Here is a 24,661-nt window from a genome sequence, read left to right as displayed (position 1 = left end):
TCTCTCTCTCTCTCTCTCTCTCTCTCTCTGGCATGTCCTCAATTCAAATCCTCCTATTGGATAGATCATTATGGTCTCTTGGGAGGATTGTTCCTATGACGTTAAAAATTATCACTCCCTTCCTCTCCCCCCCCCATCTCTCTCTCTCTCTCTCTCTCTCTCTCTCTCTCTCTCTCTCTCTCTCTCTCTCTCTCTCTCTCTCTCTCTTTCTACTTTTGTGGTGTGTCATAACCTTGCATAAGCATTGCGCTTAGATCTTCTTCTATTTTTGTCTACAATTGAGTGGCAAGTCACAAAGTTGTTTACACCTGAGCTACAGTCTCTTCTACTCAAACCATTTCTGTATGCAACCACTCCACTCGCTCTTCTTCTCCCCTGATTGCTTCTAAATGGGTGCTACCAACTTGCATGTTTGGAACTATAGTAGTGCCTACTCCACTAGCTATGTTTCTCACTTGTAAATGGGTGCTACCAACTTGCATCCCTGAAACTTTAGGCTATGGCCGACTCACTTCATGCCTAGATCTTGCAGCCGATGAGCGCATCTTTGAAACTATAGGCTATGGCTGACTCACTTCACACCTAGACCTTGCAACTGATGAGACTTTCTCTGAAAAAGACAAGGTTGTATAGTATATTTTAGACCTCGTCCTTGACAAATAAGAAAACTCACATATGACACAAGGCTTGACTTCATTTTTTATGTTGAGCTTCCACTTGTCTCATAGCTTGAGTTCTTACCTTTAGATACAGGGCTACTCAAGTTTATTAGGTTTGTTTTTCCTCCCTATTTTGCTTTTTGGTCTTGTTGTGCCCAACCTTAAAGAAGCACATGTCCCCACCACACTTTGCTATCCTCCCTGTTAAGCTTTCAAAAAATTTGTGACTACATGAAACATAGAAGAAAAGCAAAACATTGGGGGTGGATTTGAGTTTGCACATATCATGGTCATATGCTTTTCTTGTTGCCTTTTGGTCTCCCTACATTTTGTTGAAGTCTTTATACATTTTCTCCTCTTCGGGTGAGTACTTCAATTTGCAGTAGTCCATGAATAAGGGGCACTTATAAAATTCAAGAGGACACTTCTATTCCAAAGGAAACCCATCATACATTGTTTTTTCTTTGTCTTGTGTGCCCCAGTTCACACTTGCCAAGCATGCGATTGAAAGACTTGTTTGAAAATTTTTCGAGCATGAACTTGGTGTGCCAGAAAGAATGAGTATGCTATATTATGCTATCTTGTCCAAAGCAAACACAAATTGTCTCTCTAAGAAGCACCATGTCTCCAGCTTGCAAGTTTGGGGCTCCTATGGGCCCCAAATGGGATGTTGGGATTGAACTTTTTGTTAAGAGGTATCAAGAGCAAGTCCATATGCTTGCGCTTTGTATCCTATGTGTGCAAAAGGAGATTAAAGTCTTTGCATTGGAATCCATAGAAACTTCTCCACCGTTTGAAAATCAATACTCCTACTTCATGCATCTTTGTCCAAAAAGCCTCCCACCCCGCAGCCATGCCCCAAACTATATGTTTCCATCTTCAAAAAAAGTTGTGTTCGTCCATGGATCAACGTAACAACAAGATTAAAGGGTGTTTTGAAGCATACGCTATGGAATGTCCATAAATTTGTATATCCCCTGGTCTTCACTACTCATAGCTTCTAGGGTTGGCACTTTCTTTTCCTAAAAAAGAGCTAACATTGCGAGGATGTACAACCTCTCTTTGTCGATCACACCATGGGCCTTTAGTGAAGAGACCAAATGTGTGATAAGCCCTGTGTTTCATCAAGCAATGTCAATAAACCATCCCTTCCTATGCAAGCATGCCATTGAGTAATTGCCATTCCTTGCGTAATCAACTTAGTACACTTACTTGTACCAACTTTTCCCTAGTTCAAGGTCACATAGCTTCAAAAGATGACCAATTTTATTTAATAGCTTGCCATTCACACTATAGTAAGCTTCAGTCCACTTTGCAAGATATTTAGTCTCAGAGAGCTTAGTGCACTTTAACACTATCGGGTGCATAGCCATGGCATACATGTCCTCCGCATGCAATCTCATCAAACATATATACAATGTGAACTTTATAAGTAGAGGGAAAAGGATCCCATTTTATATCCTTACCTTCCACATAACTTATGCGATGACTAGAAAAGGGTTTTTGTACCAATGTGTTTTGGTAGCATCCCTCTTCATGAGGTCCAATACATCATTGATGAAGCAATAAAGAGGTTTTTTGTACCAATATGTGATAAACGTGTCGGAAAATTGACATACATGGACACATGCATATTTACATGAAAGGAGGAAGTGATACAATGTAGGTGGGTATATAAAGTCACGCACAACATAGGTTGATCAATTCATAGATACAAATGTATTTAATGTGGGGATACAAATAGGTTGCTACATCATTGATGAAGCAATAAAAGAGATTTTTTGTATCAATATGTTTTGGTAGCATCCCTCTTCCTATGGTTCAATAAGTCATTGATAAAGCAATAAAGAATGAGCATGGATAAGTGCAATGGATGAGGTAAACGTGTCAGAAAATTGACACATATGGACACATGCATATTTACATGAAAGGAGGAAGTGATACAATGTAGGTGGGTATATAAAGTCAAGCACAACATAGGTTGATCAATTCATAGATACAAATGTGTTTAATGTGAGGATATGCCAAATGCTATGAATCTTTAGTTCAAGTCTTAAGACAGCAATAACCATTATACTACTTGTGATAGTAGCTACTTATAATAAGAAACTAGTATGGTAGTCCGCCTTTACAAATGACATGTAGATATAAGAAGTACCACTGTAAAGAAGAGAGAAAAAAGTATAATATATTATAATCACAACATAATAAATCATGAAAATATTAGCAACATCAAATGGGATTCTTGATTAGCAAAATGTCATGAGAAACAATCACAAATTACCTCACCATAATCTTAAAATAAAGCACCTTGTTAATCACCACACCCATTGTTTGTCCTTGGCATTCATTGATTAATTCATTGTTTTCTCAATATATTTTTATATTCCCCTTTTTATCATGGAACACACAAGTATTGACTTAAAAGGAGGAAAAAGAATGAGTAAAAAGATGGACATAAGACGTGGTACATGGACCATGAATATCCTTGTAAACATATCCTTGATTGGATCTTCATATCTTCATAAGGATATGAAGATATGCTTACAAGAAATCATAAGTTATCCTTGTAACAACGTGAAAAAGGTGTTGTTTCCCTTCGAATTGGCATCAAAGTTGGTCATATCTATCTCCTCTGAGTGCTTCTTCAAATCAAAAACACGAATGAAAATAGAGGAATGTTAAAAGAATTTAAATATATCTTGGGCAAGGGAAGAACACAAAGATAGTAATATATGGCATAAGTAAGATTACCACACAATTTGTGGCCAGGGAGGCGACATGCTTCCTTTTTCAAAGAATTATAATCTAGGGGAATGGGTCTTTTGTAGGTTTGAGAACATCATAGATTTTAGAGTGTAGTACCATGGACAATATACCAACATATTAGTTGAATGTCAGTAGTTGTACTCATGTTGAAATTACAAAAATGAAGATGTTTAATTTACCCACCGTGTTAATCTCTTTCACTTTCTGCATATCAAAGCATGACATTCATTATTCTTCAACAATGATAAACAAATCATCAAACTAGAAGTGGAAAGATGGACTTGGGTTTCATGTGAAAATTGCTAATCCTTTCCAATTCCTTAACAATATCTAGCCAAGACCGTCCACGAAATTGCATGAATGGCAACCTTTCACGAGACAAAAAGTAGGAAGTAGAATTCACGATGCCCATTTTAGTGTGTTACCGTAAATCCCTTGAATTCATGCACTCTTGTTTTGAATTTGTAGTTGAAGCTCAAGGTTTTCAAGGGAATAAATACAATTTTGATAGCACAATGGCCTTGAGAGATTGTCTATCAATGCTTCATGGTTTGCACGTCTTCTCTTGGCACACACATTCCAAGAATGTTCAAAGGACAAAATTTGCGGTAGATTTACCTTTTTTTTGGGCTAAATTTATAGCTTGGTTCAATTCTCATCTAAGAGAGAGTGATCTTGCATGGAGATAATGCACATTGTTGACAATACCTTTGAAGGTTTTCCCCCGATGTCCATGCATTGATGTGGTGCATCATGCTTATGCAAGTGGTAACGTTGTACAGAGAATGGATCACAAAATACGATTGTGTTTGCATGACTATTCTAGGAGAATTGCTTGCAATGGTGTTACCTCCTATCTCACGTTGCAGCTTGTAGGCATTTTGCAAGCGTTCTTTTGCGATGAGAGCTCTTCTATGCCTGCACGTAACCATGGCATGCACGAGGAGCATGCTCCAAAAGCAAGAGCGTGTCATTAAGTCATCGGTTCTTATATATGTCAACTTTGTAATCTACTTTATAATCTATCTTGAGATGACTTTGTAATCTAGTTTGAGAAGACTTTGTAATCTCCCCCTTATGCATAATGCATATGCCCTCCCCCCTTATGCATACTACATATCTCCTCCCGCCTTATGCATGGATGCATAATGCATATCCCCCTACCTCGTGCATAATGCATGTAATCTCCCCCTTATGCATATCCCCTCCCCCTTGTGCATGGATGCATATTGCATATTCCCTCCCTCTTATGCATTTGTATTTATAATATAAATGATTTTTAAAACAATATTATAGATCATCATGTATCTTGGCAGCTCATTGTAGTGGGAGGCACATGGATTAGTCATGTGTGAGTTGACTAAGAGTCACTTGTATAGACTAGCACTCATCCCACCTTGAGAGGCCACCCCTATCCCTCCCCCATCTATGGTCACACTTGCTAGGGAGTCTACATGTGAGGAGACATTTTCCTTCCCTCTTTTTCCCTTAGCAACTCCCTCACCTCAGCCATTAGATTTCTATGCATCCAATCCTTGTAGTGGTAGTCAGCATACTATTGGTGATGGTACTATGCAGAGCGTATCACGACATAGTAGTGGGCGGTAGTACACATTGCTCTAGGGAGAGTGGAGGTGGCAAAGGAGGCTATGTTGCACAATGTTTTGGTGGGGGGAGTGTTGCATTTGATAGTGAGGAGATTGAGCTGACACATGATGATGATATAGCTCAAGCCTATGACATCACAGATATAAGATGTGTTCTGGAGAACAAGCATGTCTCACTTTTGCTCTGTAGTTCACTCAAACTATAGAGATTATTTTAAAATATTTAAAGATCAGAGAGCCTAAACCATTCGAAACAGATTCTCCAATCCGTCCCAAATTTACTTTACTGAAAAATGGGCAAAGGGAAAGATTGTAGAGATCCTCTCGAATAAGAGGTCCTTGCTAAGGCGACAAGTAAGAGAGAAGGTAGTGCGGATATAGAGGGGAGATGGAGGAATCTTGCAGCTGCTCCTGCTGATGCTGCTGGCTGCTGCTTCTTCTTCTTCATCTTCTCCATTCCATCTTCTTCCTCGCCTGCACATCCCTTCCTAACCCTAATCCTCCATATCCTGCTCTCTCAGGTACGTATCTCACTTCTCTGCTCATCCTTTTTCTGCTTTCAAGATTTTCCCAAACTGTTTCCCTCTGCCTTTCCAGGTTTTCCGACATTCTCGTCCTGCGTCCTTCGTTTTCCTCCACTTTCAAGAAGCTTTTCCGAACCTTTCGTCAGTTTGCCGCTTTCTTTGTTTTTGCTTTGCCGAACCTGTCCTCATTTTGCTTCGTTCTTCGTTTTCCATGCCTTTTCTCACCATTTTGCGAAAACTTCCGTTTAAGGATTGTTTGAAACTCCTCACACTGAACGTTTACAGTGTGTATTCTACCTTGTTTCATCCTTGATTTTCACCTCCGCGCACGTACATTTTCAAAAATTTAAAGCATATTGTCAAGAGTACAAGGAAGCGTCTAATCACAATAGTCAAGAAGCAACATCACAATAATCAGTGCGACCTGATGCAGGACCTATGCTAGCCACGGTACCACAAAGGAGGGGTTCAGGAACGACAAAGCGACGGCTCTTACCGGCATTTCCGTTGCACATCATCCCTCCACGCCGTAAGACAGCCCCTTAAAATGGAATTCAGGTGATTCGATTTCTCTATTTCCTTTCTGTCGTCCGAGGTATTAGCATGCTTTCGTTTTCCTTTGTAATTATTACTGTCCATTTTAGTTAATCCGTCTCAGTTGGCCGAGCAGGGGGACAGGTTCATTCCTAATCGCAGTGCAATGGACTTTGAAATTGCTCACTTCCATCTCTTCCGGAAGGGAAGCTTGCAGAAAATTTTCTGCGTGATCGGAACTTTCTGGATAGAAAGAAAATATTGGCTTTCAAGAAAAAGGAGAGCATTACGCCTGTAACTGGTGAGACTGCCCTGCAGCAATTGTACTCAGCTTACTGGTTGGAGAGCTCTTTGGCACGAAGGGTTTACCGTCATATTCCTCAGGTAGAGTTGACTCCCTCAGTTTTATCCTGTGAAGTTGCAGCCTCATTTCAACAGTTTTCTTCCTAAATGCAAGTGTTTCGTTTGTTTTTGGACTCTGTAGTCACCAGAAAGGATTCTCGATGCCCCAGAGTTGGTGGATGACTACTACTTGAATCTGCTGGATTGGAGTTGCAACAATGTTCTGGCAGTTGCTTTAGGGACAACTGTATATCTTTGGGATGCAGAGTCTGGCGCGATTAGCCAATTAATGCAGACAAACGAAGAAGATGACTATGTAACGAGTGTTGCCTGGGCTGCAGATGGAAACCTGAAAGCATATTTTGGCTAAGGATGAATTATTGAATTTCCATGCAATTGTTCATAAGAGAAAACAACGTATACGGGATGATCTACTTGTAGAAGATGAGAACATGAAGGTAATGATACAATCTCTTGAATGAATTTACATTTCAATGCCCTGGTTTAATTTTGATGGTTTTTTTGTTATCTAACTCTGAGTTGCACATGGTAGTTGTTCATTGAAGATGATACATTCCTTCTCAGATCAAGTGGAAGTAGAGTTGGAGGCTTTGGTAAACTATCAAGCCTTTCACATTATATCAAAGATTTATCTAGTGCAAATATATTAATTTTTCAGAGATAGCGGAGCAACAATGGAGGTGCCCTTGTTTATTTTTTTGAGTGTTTGTCCCAAGCTTTGGGTGTCCATCCAATTACATGGCAGAAGGATAAGGTCATTTTGATATAGAAATCTTCTGCCTTAAATATTTTTGGGTATTTTAGTGGAAAACAGTGCTCAAGAGCTTCATATTTCTTGTCATATATTGCATATGCACTTTCTTTTGGTGTCAAGAGTCCCCTCAATTTGGAGGGTTATCGCAAGCATAAGCTTATAAGGTACTGAGAGATAGCTTTACTGGCCCTTCTAGAGAAAGTACAAAAGAGCACCATGTAGAGCCAAGTGCACCAACACATCATGCAAATCCAATATACAAAAATACAAGCAAATCTTAGCACGAAGTTTCCAAGAAAATCGAATATACAAAAATACTAACTTTTCAATAATCTAACATAAGGCATGCTTGCATGTGTAGATGTGTACATTGCACAATGGGATGTCAAGAATAGCCTTAAAATTAGGATCTGTCTTATCTTTGTTAGGTGCTCTCTTCCACCATTTAGGATCCATTACATGTGCTGGATCTTTACAATAAAGGCAAGGAGACTTTGAATTCCCTCCTTTACCTATGTTAAACATACTCTTGAGGGTTTTAAGCTCACCTACCATATGCCACTCTACCTAGAAATCACCTTTGCGTTGGACATGAAGATGTTGTCCTTGGACTTGACTCTTGATAATTGTAGGTATTTCTGTATGATGAAATACCCAAGCTAGAGTTTTGTGATCCTTTATCTTCACCTATCATCAGAGAAGGCAACTTTGTGACATATATTAAAAACCAAACATTGATATCTCAATTATGAATCTATAGTGTTTCGGAGCATTAAAAAAATCAATCATGATCTAAAGTGTTTGTGTACCTCAAATGAACTTAATCATCAAATGTGCTTTTCTGATTGCACACTAAAGTACTTTGAACTTGCTTTAGTAATTGATGGATTAAGTGCTTGATTCATCAAGGTGATAGTTACTTGTTCCATATTCTTTTCCTTGACAATCTCACATTCATCCATCTTAATAAGAAATTTTAAAATGCCTTTGCACTCCTCAACTGACACACCATAAAACTCAACCATTCTTCTTTGTACTTGTTCAAGATCTATAAAAAAATTATTTCAAGGATTATATAGAGTGCTTCCCTTCCCACTGTCATACATCCCTACAATATGTAAATATTGTCCAATGTAATTATCTATTTCTTGATTGAGTAGTCTTGTCATTCTCCACATTGTTGCTAGATTGGGCAATAGCACACATTTAATCCTTTGATCTTTGAGAGTTGAGGATACAACTTTATAAATGGAAGCATAGCCTTCTCTACTCACTCCATTAACATTAAGTGTCTCTTGAATTGTATTCACATTGACTTTATTGTTGGATATAAATTGCACAACATTGCGTCTAATTGTTTTGAATTTCTTTTCCTCAATCATACTCTTTGCAATATTGCTCGACACTAATCCCTTCAATTGTTTTACTAGGAGAAGATTGGGAGTAGGATCAATATTCTCTTTTACAAGCTCCAATATTTTCCAACAACAAGAACAGTAACAATATCATTTCTCATCTCAATTGCTATTCATATTGATTGAAGTTAACCATTTGTTTGGCACTTTGGTTTCAAAACACAATACATAAATTTAAACTTACCTTGCTTCTTGAATTCTTTGTTTGCATCCTCCGGTGCCAGCCTTCAATTCTACAATGTTTATAATTCTCTTGCTTCTAAGTCTATCTCCCAATATGCTCTTCAACCTCTTTTTGTAGTTGCTCTTTCAAGTTCACTTGAATTACTATCTCTTGCATTCTATCCATCCTCTCTTGCTCATAGAACGTTTTTACACTCCTGCAATGGAATATTAAGCTGAAATCTATCCATAGAGTTTGTTATTTCCGTCACCCATAAACTTCAGCAGTGTTGTTGGATTGGAAAATGGAGGGATAGAGTTTCTGACTAGACATTTTGAATAAATGCCTCCATCACATCATAAATCAATATGTTGTAGGCCTTCTTTTCTCATGTTGTCTCTTTGGATGGCACTTACTTGCAGACCCTTTCGTCATTTTTGCATTGGTGCATACTGTTCTTGTAAATCGATATGGAGATGGTGGTGCCGCTTCTTGCTTGATTCTTCTTTGAAGCCATGGTTGCTTGCGGCCATTTTTTTATAGTAGCAGTGTCTGGTTGCTTCTCAATCTTATCATCTTTTTATAAAACCAAGTGTTGAGGATGATGGTAAGAACTCCAATATTAAAAACAAGGAATCGGTGAGATTAGTTATAAGTTCTTTATGAATGCGCTAACATGTCGTCTAGGTGGTTGTGGAATCTTTTGTGAAGAGAGGATCCCATAAGTGCACGAAATGCAAAATCTCTTTGGGTATGTGAGAATATCTTTATTCTCTCCTAAACTGACATGTTTACAGTCCTAAACTGCCATTTTGTTAGTACATATATGTATTTTATGACTTTTCTTGTATTTTGGGAGAAAGAAAAATAGAAAAGTAGTGAATTTCTTATAGGTCCCCAAAATGAGTTCCCTTTTCTCCTAATGCCTGTCAAGTTCCTTGCACCTCTATGGGTGGCATTATCTAGTGTGGTAGAGAAGTGGGCCTTGAATGCCCCTTGTATTCCACCCCATTTCCTATGGGTGGTTACATTGGAATCTATTACTTCATAGATAATATCATGGGTGTGTTTGTCCCTTACTGCTCTAAAAAAATATTGGGATGGGGCATCCCCTCGGGCCAACCAAGTGGTATGGGAATGTAATCAAGCTCCTTCTGCCTCTTTGATCTCCATATCTTCCACATTCTTTGCTTCTTCAGTAAGTAGCCTTTGCATAATGGGATCATTGGGTTGTTCTACTAGGCTCAAAAGGCTAGCTTCTTTGGCATCTAGTAGTGATTTCTTCTCATTGTTGTGTCTACTCGCCAATGACTTCTCTTGTAGCTTGCACTTTTTCGTCTTCTATGGCTATGATTAGATCCCACATCTTGATTAGGTCTTGGGTGTCAACAATGTCTATTTTAGCCTGTAGGATAGTCACAAAGTCTTTGTCAAAGTAGTGTAGACAACAATTGAGTTTAAATCCTAGTGGGCCACTACCCTGAGAAGGGAGAAAGTTACACACTAGGTTCATAATGATAGGAATGTCATCAAAAGATGCCACCTCAAACATGCCATTTAACTCAGAGCCTCAGTCTAGATCCATGCTCTTTGGTGAGATATGTAAAATCAATCTACCTTGGCAAAGTGCTAGGAATTATCTCTATGCTTGTTAGTCCATGTGTGGGTGCCTGAGCCCCATTCACACAAGCCTACATCCAAAAGCTGGAGCAAGTGTGCCATGTAGTTCTAGGCTGCCTCTTTCTCAGGTTCCATTTCATATCTTAAATGAGAATTGTCCCTAGTGAGGTCTTTAGTCACATTAAATTCTCCACCAAGGATGCATGGGAAGCCCATGATGTTGTAGTTAATGAAATTTCATAACATGGCCCGTGCCAATGGAGAGTGGGGGGCATATACATTTATGACTTGAAACTTGTGCCCTCAATATTCTACTAGTGGTATCATTTCATGGCCCTCTGTATTTGAGAGGCTACTTAGGACATTCACTTTATTGTTGGCTATGATGGGTAGCTCACCATGACGTGGAGAAAGATTGCATGCAATAACTGAGCAATTGTTGATGCCGTGCTCCATATTGACTAAGGTTTTGGTTTCCTATAACAGAAGGAAGTGGAGCTTGTGTTCAATTAACGTCCTTTTAGCGAGGGTGTGCTTGCGCCGTGTACCCTAGCCTCTGACGTTCCATGATACCATTTTGACCTATAGACTTTTCATGGCTTTTGGCAGGGGTTGACTCAGGGTAAAGGCTAGGCAGGACCTCAAATGGGTTTCCTTTTTTTCTCTAGCTTGATGTTTGAGAGAAGGCTTTCCTCTATCTTGTTTTGCATGTTTGGCATGTTGGGGAGGAATTCTCTTTGTTGATTGTTAGGTCCCGATTTCTTTTAAGGGGAGCTTTGTCAACTTGCATGTCGGTTGCATACTTTGACAAAGAGGTCTTTGAGACAATAGAAGGGGTTGCAGACTTTGATGTAGAGGCCTTTGAGATAGAACTAGGGATTACTAGGGTCAACCTCCATGGTTTCTTGGATAGCTGTGTTGCCTTTGTCTTTAGTGGTCCTCTCAATAGGAGCTTTCTCCAAGTCAACTTTCTCTTCTCAATAGTGTGTTCTTCTTGGGTGCTTGAGTGGGTTCTACTTCCTTCCCCTTGCTCTCATCCTTAGGCTTGGCTGGGGACATTTTTGCATAGTGGCCAACCTACTTACAAATGTAGCAGTGTCAAGAAGGAAAAAAACCCCCGAATTGTAGATTAATGTTAAAAACCATTCCTGTGTCATCTTGAACTTCCATGGCCTCTAAAACCTTTGAGTTCTATCCCACAATATCTAGATCCTTTTCGAGCTTCTTCCCCAAAAGATTACTTAGGAGCATAGAAAAATACTTTGCCCAAAGCTCCTACAATCTTAACTAGCTATGATTCCAAATAGACTAGGTAACCTAAAGCGTGACATACACCGGACATGTTGATTTGAGTGCATTGTTTGGAGAGAAGCCACTCGACCATGGAAACACAAGGCCTCCCCTAAAGTAAAAGGAATTGGAGATTGCCCAGTCATGTTGGAGCCATCTTCGAAATTCAAAGTTAGTTGGAGGTTTAGACATGAAGAACATGGAAATGCTATGATTTTTGAGCTTACTAAATTCTCGAGACAGATTTCTTGTTTGTCAATGTTGACAGTAGCTCGAAACACCTTTCGCTCAGTAGTGACTTCAGTATTGTGGTGTGCCTGTGAGAAGACCTTGTTACAAGCTTTCTCCAATAGGATATTGGAGTCCTTGTTGCTTTCCTTACGTAGAGCTTTAGCATATGACTTGCATGTTGAGACCTGGTGGACTGAGACAGGGGGCTTCAAGGGAGAGATCATCTTCAGGCCTTCATCCTCATCCTGAGGTGAGTGGGTTTGCATGGATCTGCCCTGGTCATAGGGCTTGGCGTGATGATGAATGGAAGGCATGCATCTTGGGAGGTGCCAAAGCAAGAGAGAGCGAGTGTGTTCTCTACATGTCCATTTGCTTGTCCGTAGCTTAGGTAGGCAAGGCCTTAGTGGTAAGCACATTGGCTGAGCTCCCCACAAGTCATAAAGTATAAGTTGAATGTGTGTATTTTGTGTGCGAGTTTGCTTGCTCATGCGTGTGTTTGTGTGGGCTTGCTTGTAAGATTTTGGATGCCGTGTAATTGTAGCTGCCTAACCTTACCTACTACATGCCAGATGTTGTGTATATGGCGAAAGTTTCACTAATATGGGAGAGCTCTATTGGAGGTGTTCACATTAGTGGGTGGAAGTACATGAAATAATATTTTAAAGCATCCAATTAGAATAGTTTGTACGTTTTTTTAGGAATTCAAATCTTGCTAGATGTAAACTAGCTCATTGGAAGAACTGTTGTGGTAACATATTGGAGCCAATGGGAGAAATCTATTGCCTACAACCCAAGCTAGAGCTAACTTTTGGTGTGAATGTGATGCCTAGAAGAAGTAGGGGCCATGCATGATCGTGCCCTTAAAGGTCAAGCGCAGTTAGTCCACTTCTAACACATTGCTACAAGCAATTGGGCTTGAGGGTTGGTCTGATTGCAAGGGCAAGCCCCTTGAGATGCTAAAGTGTAAGGACTGGGCTCGCTTGTGCTCAATTATTGTGGTTAATCGTATGTAAGAAAGGTGGCATATATTCACCCCATTTGATTCTAACAAGGTTTTGTTAATGAGGGTCAAAAGAGTGTGGTCAGCCACCAAGTAGAATTCACTCATCTTCTTCCTTTGAAGAATTGTATAGTACAACTTGCGTGGAAAGGAAATACTTTCTAAATGGATCGATATTTTGCCTTACTACCCTTTTGTCATCGTAAGCTTGAATCCATGTATCATATTTTTTGGGACTGTCCTTGCATCTGCCCAATTCTTGAGCTTTGATTATCCACCCCCTTCTTCTCAACTAGGGGGTTGGGGATACTCACCAAAACCCCTTAGTGCTGATGGTCTAGCTTCTCCCTCTACCTCTTGGCTCTTAAAAGCTTCTCACCGCGAAGGGCCTTCGTCTTGCATGTATTCTCAACATGATGTTAATGATGGCTTCCTCCCCACATGGCACATCCATCCTACGTGGGATCACGCTAGTTTGATGGCAATCCCAAGGTCCTTAGATCAGAATTTTTTTTTTTTCGAAAAGCTGCGATTATATTAAATTGGGAGAAAAGAGAAAGATTACAGTGCTGCCCGGAGGCAGAGTCAACACCCCCAACATGTTGGGGGGATTACCAAAGGAAAGTCCTATTCAAAAGGGAGGTGCTACTGTCTCTCCTCTAAAGAGGATTTTGCTAGCACAGTCTACAACAAGTTTAAGATCTGATTTTGAGTAGTGACAGGGCTACGAGGATTTCTTCTTGTTTGACTAGGTTCTCCTCCATTTGAGCCAGCTTGGGATCTCCAGAGAAGAAGTTCTGAAGTTGAGTGCTGAACCAAACAGAGTCCAAGTGAGCCCATGAGCAAATATGATTGGAGTATCTTTTGAGGATAAGTTGCTCTTTGAACTTGTTCCAAGAGTTCCAAATCCCCTTCACCAACTGGGAGCCTTTCGGAATGATTTTGAGAGGGCTACAGATGAGGGGGATAGTGTCCAAATTTTTCCAAGTAGGGCAGTCCTTAAGTCTAAAGTCCATGTTGTGCCTAGGGGAGAGAAGACTTCGGATGACCCATTTAGCAGCCATTCTTTCAGATAGCTCACAAAGGTTAGGGATCCCAAGGCCTCCCTTCTTCTTAGATCAGAAATTTTGTCCTCTCTCTCCTCAAAGTTTTGGCGGGATTGCAAAATTTTGTAATTACCATCTTTTAATACCTATCCTTTTCGGACTGAGCTATTCTTGAGAAGCTTTCCCCCTGCGAAGGTGAAGGTGAAGGTTTTAGAGGTGAAGAAGATGAAGATTATACCCGGGGAACGTGTAAAACGGAAGCGGGGGCCAGGAAACCCATCTCCCCTGGAGACGTGGGCCAGCATACGAGCTCTCAATCTCGCGGACCTTGAGGATCCTACCAAGGTAACCACCCTTCCTTACCCAGGGATCGGATGGCCGACCAAGCGACCCGTTGCAAATCTGAAGATGGTGGGCATCAAAGATCTTGCTGATTTGAGAACACTGTGGTCTGACGTACCCTCTGGCGATTCTGTTTTAGTAGTGGGAGGCAAAGGGGTTGGAAAGAGTGTCCGCCTCAGGGCTCTTGCCTGCGCTCTGTATGCAATTCTACCACAGAGTTCTCGCCTCGTTTGTATCTGGGATGGGAGTTCCATACAGAGAGACTTGCTTCGGTCCATGGTGGAAGCACTGCTCTTCACATACGCTCAGGAGGAAGATGTGGTGAAGGAACTTCAAGAAATTGCAACGTTGGAGGAATTGAAAGGTTTCTTCGATGCAAGGACGAGAATCCATAAGGAGGATTTCTCTTTCATCTTAGATGGTGCCCAGTCTTTGGATCTGAATACATGGTATGGTGAAATCCGTGGCGATGGACAGGCACCGGCACGCTCGGAAGCAATGAGGAAGTTGGAGGGGTTTCTTCTTGGATGCAAGACCTTATGGGGTCTCACGCCCAAGGCATATGAGGTGGAAAGCGAGGTTAAGAATCCATCTGACGAGATAAGTAGGGTGGAATGTGACGAAGGGTTTGATGACCTGGCCCTTCAGACTTACATGAGCATTACAGCTCTTGGTGCTGTCGTGCAGCAATGTCCACATCGCCGGGCTGACGTTAAATACTATGCAGGCAATTATCCTTGGTTTTTACAGATCTTGGATGACTCCTGTAAAGAGGTTGCTTCAAAGAAGGAATCAGCAGCCCTCGAGGCTGAGGGCATGGAAAATGTCATTCCAAAGAATATGATAGCTGCGGAAGTTGCAAGCTTGCTGCAAGATAAGGAAGATTGGGATGCTGTACTTTTTGCCTTTGCAGACTCTCCCCCCATCCGTGGCATCAGAAACTCTCTCAAAGACCTAAAAATCAGCAAGCCATGCCGTCACTTCGAGGATATGGTGGCTGCCGCTCCCCGCTACGCACTTGACCAACAAGCATTCAGCTCACCTTTTGTTGAGTCTATATACATCGATGCCTTCCGTAATTTGGAATATGCGATTGACAAAACTGAGAGAGCTGGTGCATGGGTGCCTTACTGCAAGCTTGTCTTACGGCAGCCAGTTGTCAATTGGGCTGAGACTGGCTGGTTGTGTGAACGGTTGTGCACAGATGTAGTATCCAAAATGGGAATAGACATTGGTGATGGCTTGAGTATCAGTGAACTTGCTGCTCAATATTTTTCACGTGTCCCCAAAATGTCTTTCCACAGACTGAGGTGTGGCTTAGGGTATATCTACATACCAGATCGATACAACTTTGGATATGTAGATGGGATAATAGTGTACCGCGATATGTTTAACCAGCTTCACTTCATCGGTTTGCAATTCACAACCAATGAAGAAAAACACAGACATTCAGAGGATGCATTCATGAATGTCGCAGTGATACAGGAGTGGATTCCTTCTGTTGTGGATTTGGTAAAGGCAGGCCAGCTGGAATTACACTTTGTATTTGTATGCCTGGAAAGCAGGGAAGCAGTGCCCAAGCCGCAGAACCTTTGCGAACTCAGGGGTGGAGCCTACTATGGGACTTTAGCCCATCAGCTGCATGTGAGATCTTTCGTAGATGCGTTGGGACCTCGCAAGGTAGGCCAAGATGCCCACAATGTCTTGTTAGAGATGACAAAAAGACGGGAGCTTGAGCACTCCCAGGATGTAGGACTTTTGGAATACCCACCTCCCCATCGTTCAAGTTCAGGGCCTTTGAGATTGTCTCAAGCGCAATTGAAGAAGTTAAGACGTGCTCAACTTGATGCTATTGCTTTGGATGGTGGACTGACTCCAAAAAAGTATAGAACAATTGCTCTGTTGGTTCAAGCCATGGAATCTGAAGGTTTGCTGTATGTTGAATGACAAGGCCATTCATTTTCCAAAGTGTATTTTGTGAGTTATCATCCAGACGTGGTTCCAGGTCTCCTTAAAATCCCACTTTGGAATGGATGCTTTTTGATACTAATGCGGCTGAGTGCTTTCTTAAAGAGTCGTATATACTGTGTGTGAACACTGAAAACACAAGTCTCCATTAATTGATTTGTGTTAGTTGCAAACTCTTATGCTGATTTAGGGCATTCCTTGTATGGTTTTTTCTACTTAGGTTTTAGGGACTTTGCCAGTAGCTTAGGAAATGGGCCTAATAGGTGCACTTGGCAGCATTCTTTGGTTAGTTGCCAACCATCAAAAGATTGTGTGTTGCGATTTAATTGTCAATTTCATTGCCTTCATGTGATTGAATATTGAATGCACATTACAATCAATTCTGCATGGGAAGTAATAAATGAGAACTCTGAAAGTACTAACATGCTGTGACATCGTTTACATTATATGGAAGATGAGTGAGACAAAAGTTCTAAATATGCATTGTCATGCATCAGTGGTAAAAGTATGATGTATTAGTGGTATATGTTTTGCTACTTGTTGTAGGACGTTTGGTGGTAGCTTATAATAGGTGCACTTGGCAGCCTGCTTGGTTGGTTGCCACCATTTTTGCAAGGTTTTGATTCCTTATCTCCTTTGTTGTCTTATGTTGGGGCTTAAGAATTGCCACATTCATGTAGTCATGCTGTAAGGGCCCTCCTGCTGTGGATTCAGAAAAGCCAAAGTCTTTTTTTTTTAAAGGGCCTCACATGCAAGGACTTTTTTAGTAAATTAAACTGATCATACACATGCAAGGACTTTTTTAAAGAGCCCGGTGGTTACCCTTGTGCTAGTTGATTGGAGACTCCGGAGTGAAAATTCCCTTGCCTGGCTGGGAGCGACCAACCTGGTTGAAATGAGTTTTTAGATAAGGAGTGGGTAAAGGGATAAGAGGGCATTTAAGCTTAATTGATGTTGGCATTTTGGACATTTCCCATGCAGCAGTGAGAGAGGGAAGAGGAAAAAAAGAAAGAAAAAGAAAAAGTTTCTGAGTTGGGGGCTTTACTTTAGCGCCGCGCCCCCCCCCTCTTGTTTGGAATGTTGACCCTTGCCCTTCTCATATAATAAGTATGGGGCTGTGCCCCTCCCCCCCTTGTAACGGTCTGGGACTGTTGACAAGGGATTCGGCGCTGAGGTTGAATCTGTGCGACATTCACACTTGCATGTGGTTGATAGGTGTCGGCGATGAGGTCGGATATGAGTCAGCCTCACCTCCTTTCATTGGCAAGATTCGGCAATGAGGTTGGGTCTGCGTCAATGGTGTGGCAAGGATTCGGCGATGACGTCGGATTCGCGTCACGGTTTGCTCCTAGGGATTCGGCATTGAGGTCGGATCCACGTCAATGCTGTTGTGTGACAATCGGGGGCCGTTGACAAAGGGGGATTCATCGACGGATTGTCTGAATCCATTGTACCCTTTACATTCGTGCTGTTGGCGAAGGGTTTGGCGATAGACTGTTCGAATCCGTGTCCGCAAGCTATCTAACAGCGGTTGTGACCACTTCGCTCATGGCTATCTTTTGACGGAAGATCCTTGATTGGATACTAACCGTGGCTTGTGCAGGTTAGACGTCGAGCGACGGCTCGGCGTGTACTCTTGGTGAAGGGGAGAAATCCTCTTTGTGATGCGACGGATCTAGGCTCGGGGAGCTTGGGTCATGGTGTGCGGCACTTTGGTCTCCATCTTGGCGATGAGGTCGAGATGTTTTGGCTTCGCGCCAGTCAAAGGAAGATGTCGACGGACTGGCGTCTTATGCGGACAAGTGCGCACGAGTCTCGGCATTGCGGTCGGGACTTCTGCCTCGCGAACTGGTCAAAATTCGATGCTATTTGATGGCATAACCCAAGGGCACAAGGCATTTTAATTGAGGCCCAAAGAGGGGTCAAAAAGGGCAAAAAATGTGCATGCTATGGTGCAAGCATGTTGGTTGGCACATGGGCAAATTGGCATGCATGGGATGCATGCTGGCATGGCTATGATGTATCGTCGCATGCGTGATGGTACATACGTGGGCGTAGGCTCCACATGTGTGGCAGCCTCGCACGAGCCACGACGTACACGTCCCCAAAGGCGACTTAATATCGCACCTGTTTACGAGACAACGGGCAGGCAGCAACAGGTACAGGCGGCTGACACGTGGCGGCATGTAGCAGATACACAGGGGCAGGTGACACGTGGCAGTGGTTACTTTCGACACCTGGCATGCGCAGTCTGCGTGGTGGCAAGTCAGCGGGCAGGTCAGCAATGCTGCAGACTTGGCAGTGACGTGGCGAGTTCATGGGCTGACAGATCAGCATGAGCAGGGCCAGGTCAGCAGGGGCAGATGTCAGACGTCTGCTGTACTGAGACGTGGCAGCCTGGAGCAGAGGTCTGACAGCAGCATCATCGTGTGCATTTATGACCGTACCCCATTTCTCGTGCCTGACGGCGTACAGTACATGATGAATGTGGTGCCGACAAGGGGCGCTCCGCACGTGCCTACAGACGCCCGCCTTGCCAGCTCGCGTAGCCGTTTCTTCCTGGCCCTAAGCGTGCCGGTGCTTCCAACGTGGCACGAGCATTTAAACCCCGTGCCCTAGCCCTCACGACTTGGCATTCGGCCCCTAGTCGAGCTCGTCCCCTACCCGACCGACGGAAATCCGTCTGATCGACGGACTGATCGACGGAATGCCCAGATTGACGGACTGCTGTGCGCTCGACCTGCGTACGATTTTCACCCCATTTGCGCGTCGTTTCGCGACTGTTCGACGCTGCCTTGCTTCCCCTTCGTGCTGGCTTGCTGGGCCACCTCTTCCAACACCTGGGCGACCTGTTTTGTGGGCATTTTGAGCCCCTCCTTGGTCTCGTTTTGGTCCGGGTCCTTCATGGTTTGGCGACTTGTTCAGTAGTGTTTCGAGCTCCATTTGGTCACGTTTTCCTTTCGGGTGATGTCAGCAGCAGGGCGACCTGCTGCAGCTGCTTGACGACTTCCGTGGGTAGCATTTCGAGCTGAGGCAGAGGCGTTTCGAGCTTCCTACTCCAGCATTGGGCGACGTGCGTCCGATGCATCGTGTGCCGTGGGTTGGTCGTTCTCGGCGCTGAGGTCGAGATCGGGCCGTGTGCAGCCTGCGAGGCTGCGGGACCGAGAGATGGGAGCGATGAGACGAGATGGTAGCCGGTGTATACGTTTGGTTTGGGGCGGAGTCATCTCGACTCGCCCAAATGAGGAAAACGTTTTCGTCACCCTTGCCTCGTTCCATTTCCTCTTTCAGTTGCACACGATTTCCTCGTTCCATTGCATGCTCTCTCTCTCACACAGGTGAACCCGGTGCACTCTATTTGGCGACCGGCTACTCGCCCCATTATTGCAGATCGCCTGCAGCCTGCTCTCTTCCCCACCTCGTCATCGGTGCATCATATGATCGACATCTGCACGTTGCGTTCGTCATTCCGCGCGACCTTGGACTATACCTATCGCACGTTGCACTCCTTGTCACACACGGGTTGGACGCACGGCATACTCCTTGGCTGGGGATTCGAAAACAGCAGATCTCTGCATTGAAACATGACGAACCGTTGCATACGCAAGCATCTCGAAATGGGGTCTGTCTGCATGTCTGTATGTTACTGACAGGATGCTGTTCGAGTCTGTTGTGGGTGTGCACGACTGTCTGAACTGTGTGGGATCAGTTCGGGGCGTATGTCATTGATTCCTGCGAGTCGTAGACAGGGACAAAAATTCAGCTACTCCCCTACTTGTAAGTTGAAAAATAAATTGATACACCAATTTTTCTCATGAAAAACAAAATAGAATATCCATTTTTCATTTGACAATAAAAATTATTTCATGAAAAATCCACATAAATAAATCTTTCATTGAAGAAATGTTTAGAAAAAGCACTAGCAAATAATATAGAAGTGATATATAGAAAAAGCACTAAACAAATAATATAGAAGTAAAATTGTTCACATCTTTATTTTTCTACTCTTTCCTTGCTCATTTTCCCATATATCCAAAACTCTAGACCAAGATACATTGGAAGGATCGACTTGGTTTGAAACAAGCATCATATGAGCATCTAATGTTTCCAACACTAGATTACTTCTATCTATAGTTTTGATTTTATAGCCTCTTTCACACTCTGCTGTACTTGCTGGAATAACCCATATGGCTTGCCATAGTCGCATCAACTCTGGAAACTGCAAAAACCATTCATCCCCCCCACTGGACACACAAAATTCCCATGCTTTTGGCATCCGTTTATCAGACCCTGCTGCATATAGCTGCTCCACAAAGTCCTCTCGCTCACTAAGGCACAGCTCTTTCTTTGCAACTGGGTGGTAACCACTGCAGAATTTTTCAAGTAGCTTTCCAAGCCATTCTTGAGTCTTTGATTCTCTATCATCCACATCCTCTGGATAACTTCTGGGCTCAAAGAACTTAACAGCATTAAAAGTACCCAAATCTGTAAATCTGCTATTCAATGCATCAATTACAGCCTGTACAAATGTTCTCCCCAACAATATACTATCATCTATGCTTCTCGTATTATTATCATCATGTTGAGAAGGCACACTATGCTGCAATAGGATACCATCTTCTTGCTGTTGCTCTCCTTGAGTAGAGGTTGAGGCATTCTCTTGCTTTCTAGGGATTGGAACAAACCTTAAATTAAAAATTCTGATTGCATCATTTTTTGTATATTTCAAACCACCTGTAATTGCCATTTTCAAAAAAGGAGCTACATATGTACTCCCCTTTCCAAAAGGCTTGTTATGGCGTAAAAACATCTTCTTCAAAGTATTAATGGTGTTGTCCAGCTTGCGTCCTATTTCTGTAAGATCAACTACTTCATGTTGAAGGTTCTTACTCAGGATGTTCAATAATTCCAGCACATCTGCAAGAAGGTTAATAAGAAATTGCACTTGGAATATAGTGGCTGTCTAATAGCCTTTTAAATTCTGAACTTTCCAAATTTCTAGAATTGCAGGCATAAGCTCAACAAGCCTCTTCATCACTTGACCTCTAGATAACCATCTAACATCATGGTACCGAAGTGCTTTTAACTCAACAATCTCAAAGGCATCCAACAACTCTTTGAATTCATTGTGACGCTTAGTTGACTTGCCTAACCATGTGTAAACACTTGCAGCCAGCTTATCAACCACATCCATTTGCCAAAAGCATTTGCTTGCATCCTTTATAGCTAAAGCTTCCCGATGAGCTATACAATGTGTGGCCAATAGCCTAGGAAGAATACTTTGAAAGCGTGTAACAACTCCTATATTCGATCCTGTCATCACACTAGCACCATCGGTAGCAATAGAAACCATTCTCTTTATGTCAAGCTTCACTTCCTCCAAGAACTTCATCATTGCTTGAAATACAGATTCAACATCACCATCAGACAGAAACACCAAGCGTGTAAACTTTGTGACCTGCTTATTCTCCTTTAAATATGTGATATAAATGATCAAGTGCTTCTCTAATGTGCGATCTGTACTTTCATCAACCATGACAGAAAAGAAAGAACTAGATAGCATTTCTGCACTTAATAGTTCTCGAAAGTAATTCCGAAGCGCCATCAGAAATTCTCTAGCTGAGACTGGATTTACATAAGAAGCATATTCATCCATTAATGAAATATTTGGCATTTCCATGTAACGATTAAACTGGACTAGATGTGGATACTTCTCCAATGGAATATTGAAACAAGAGCAGAAATAAACACACTTCATGAGACATATAATTTGCTCCCTTGCTTTATCATGCAATGCATCAAATCGTTCCCTTATTGGACTTCTTTCTCGATCTTTCCAATCTCGAAAGCGTATCTCTGCATTTTGATGCTGCTCTGATTTAGAATGTGCCTTTAATGCACTTAACTGCAGTGATTGTGCTCCTTCCTTAGCATACACATTTTCTTTTGTAAACTTTGTACAATATTCACACTTCACTAATACCTTCTCCCCTACTTGCACCTTGTATGCCCAAGGGTATTGCAAGCGCCATTGACTTTGATACCTCCTAACTATCATCCCCTCTCTCTGTTGTGTTACATCATTGTGTCCCTCAAATTCTTGCATCCCATCCATACTGTCATCATGATCCTCATCTCCAAACAAATCTGCATACAACTCCCTATGTTTTTGCGGCTGCTCACCATGGGTCTCATCACCTACTTTATTGAAAAAAGATAATAAATCACGCCCCTTTCCTTTCTTATTAACACTTCTAGCACTGCTTGAACCTTCCATAACAATAAATTCGAAAGCAACCAACACCTATAGAGAAAAATATAAAACTGCATCAAAACACACTGTTTCGACTCCACAAAAGAGAAACAAGTAATTGCATTAAGATTTCATAGCTTCACTCACCTTCTACATGTACACGATCTTGCCAGATCTGCTGAATGAGACTTGACAGATGTAATCGAAGACCTCCCATATGATTGCAAGTGTTGTGCACTCACATACTGAAAAAGAGATCTTCAACAGCCCTGCAGCAGTAGAAAGGAGGCCAACCTCCACCAGCAGAGACCAATCGCCCTCTCAGAAACAGCCAACAAGATTTTGGCCAGGGTCTTGAGCTTACACCTGCATCCTCTCCTACCTAACATCAACCATGACATATAGACAGGCTACGTTCAAGAGAGGAGCATCTTGGACAACATCATTTTCTAGGAGGCCACAAATTGGACTGCTAGAAGTCCCAGCCACTTGGGATCCTTTTCGGACTTTGAGAAGGCATACAAGTCAATCGCACTTTCTTGGACAGTACCATGCGGTGGCTTAGTTTCTCAATGGGTTGAGGAATCCATCGGTTGTATAGTCTACCATACTAGTTGGTACCTGCTCCCAGGTTACCACAAGACCTAGAGAAGCTTGAGGCACCTAGTTTCCATTGGTTATATAGTCCATCATACTTGCTGGTCCCCCTCCTCACGCTAGCACAAGACCTAGAGAAGCTGCAAGCAGCTGGTTTTTCTCTTTCAGCCCCTTCTGTATACTGATATTTGTATTCAAAGTGTCGATAGAAGGTACTTTTTTCTGAAAAAGCTGACGTAGAGATGACATCTCTATGCTCACGGCCCTGCATGTGTAGTACAACCAAAGGGCAATCACCTAAGCTAGTACAAGAGCATTCATTCTAAGAATAACTCCAACAACTGCAAATTACCTACGTCAGCACTAATACCAGGAACAAGAAGCACTTCAATGAAACTGCAAATGCAAACATTAGCCTGATAAGTATAGATAACATCCATTGCAGCTCAGCATTGAAACCTACGAATTGTTGCTGAAACACAGACACGTCAGACAAAATTGGTCCAGCTGTGTAGAATCACACTGTAAAATGGCATGTATTTTGCTAGCATGCAAATGAAGTTGATAACTATTCCAGCATTTGAGTGCAAAATCAGAATGCCAACTGATCTGAAATTTCTTGTCAGGAACCCAGATGTGGCACTTGCATTGCATTAAATAAATACACTTGACTTCTGCACACACATTTCAGTACATGAATAAATGATAAGTGAAGAACAACAAATGCCTTGTCAATTGTTTAAGGACCGTAACTCATGACAAAAGACCACGTTCTATTCTACTACTCCAGAGAAGACTACACATGGGCAGGCACTCCTTGGCTTGCATTGCCTAACTCCTAACACCTTTATCTTTTTGACTTTCAACCTACAATTGTGATCTTTGACAACCTCCTACATATGTTTAACTCCTAGGATATTGCATGGCCACAAGCTATGTTTCACAGATTGCATCAATGCTTACATAAAAAACCCATCACATGCTTTATGCATCCAAGGTGCTGTCTAAAACAGAACATCTTTCAGGCATAGAAGTTTGAGGCTCTTCAAGAGATGTAGTCTACATTGGACCAGCAAGATCAGCAAGTAGAGCTGGCGTCACTCTTCTTGCTGAGCCATGAAATGACACCTGCGGCCAGCATGAAACAATAACCTGTTGCCGAGCATCTGGTATCCGCCCAGTCTGAATCACAGAATCCACCCAGCTCCGAAAATGTGCTGTAAGTCATTCCATATGTGCTTGTACCCTTCAAGTACCTGAGCACCCATAATCGTGATTTCCAGTGATCCTCCCATGGTTGTGACGAGAGCTAATAGAGAGCCCGAACGGCAAAATAGATACATGATCGGGTATAGGTTAAGTAAACCAAGCTTCCGACAAACTGACGATACTTACTAATGCACCTCCTAGCGTGCAGGGCACAGGATCCTCTCATGCTTTCCAACAGTCATCTCTAGAGTCCAGCGGCAACATTTTAATATATATCATACCTTCCGTCAACGGACGAAAGGACAAAAGGCCATCGA

The 24,661-nt window shown here is 42.3% G+C and overlaps 2 protein-coding genes and 1 pseudogene across 2 annotated transcripts; 2 read left to right on the top strand and 1 right to left on the bottom strand.

Moving 5' to 3' along the window:
* The first annotated feature begins 6,106 nt into the window (after positions 1 to 6,106).
* On the top strand, positions 6,107 to 6,805 carry LOC147884454 (uncharacterized; annotated as a pseudogene).
* A 7,286-nt stretch (positions 6,806 to 14,091) lies between these two features.
* LOC147884453 (uncharacterized) lies at positions 14,092 to 16,334 on the top strand. Its single transcript, XM_087398624.1, has one exon. It carries the CDS (start codon positions 14,201 to 14,203, stop codon positions 16,262 to 16,264), a length of 2,064 nt encoding a protein of 687 aa, XP_087254750.1. The 5' UTR covers positions 14,092 to 14,200; the 3' UTR covers positions 16,265 to 16,334.
* Positions 16,335 to 20,270: 3,936 nt separating this feature from the next.
* Positions 20,271 to 24,430, bottom strand: LOC147884452 (uncharacterized). The gene is made up of 6 exons (XM_087398201.1): positions 24,392 to 24,430; positions 24,264 to 24,317; positions 23,506 to 23,607; positions 23,254 to 23,400; positions 21,329 to 22,589; positions 20,271 to 21,202 (listed from the first exon to the last, which is right to left on the bottom strand). The coding sequence occupies exons 1-6, from the start codon at positions 24,428 to 24,430 to the stop codon at positions 20,271 to 20,273; spliced, it is 2,535 nt and encodes an 844-aa protein (XP_087254327.1).
* Positions 24,431 to 24,661: the final 231 nt, after the last annotated feature.

The sequence above is a fragment of the Dipteris shenzhenensis genome, chromosome 27 (assembly GCF_047967505.1).
Source record: "Dipteris shenzhenensis isolate YYH24624 ecotype China chromosome 27, Dip_SZ_1.0, whole genome shotgun sequence".
Classification (NCBI taxonomy): Eukaryota; Viridiplantae; Streptophyta; class Polypodiopsida; order Gleicheniales; family Dipteridaceae; genus Dipteris; species Dipteris shenzhenensis.
This window is presented reverse-complemented; position numbering and strand designations above follow the sequence as displayed.

What these genes read in the sequence shown, in the direction of transcription:
- LOC147884453 (XM_087398624.1), top strand. Translation starts at nt 14,201, where the DNA reads ATGAAGATTATACCCGGGGAACGTGTAAAACGGAAGCGGGGGCCAGGA.
- LOC147884452 (XM_087398201.1), bottom strand. Translation starts at nt 24,430, where the DNA reads ATGGGAGGATCACTGGAAATCACGATTATGGGTGCTCAG. An exon ending in TCACGATTATGGGTGCTCAG is followed by an intron (nt 24,318 to 24,391) that starts GTACTTGAAGGG and finishes TCTGTGATTCAG; the next exon opens with ACTGGGCGGATACCAGATGC. An exon ending in TTGTTTCATGCTGGCCGCAG is followed by an intron (nt 23,608 to 24,263) that starts GTGTCATTTCAT and finishes TCTGTGTTTCAG; the next exon opens with CAACAATTCGTAGGTTTCAA.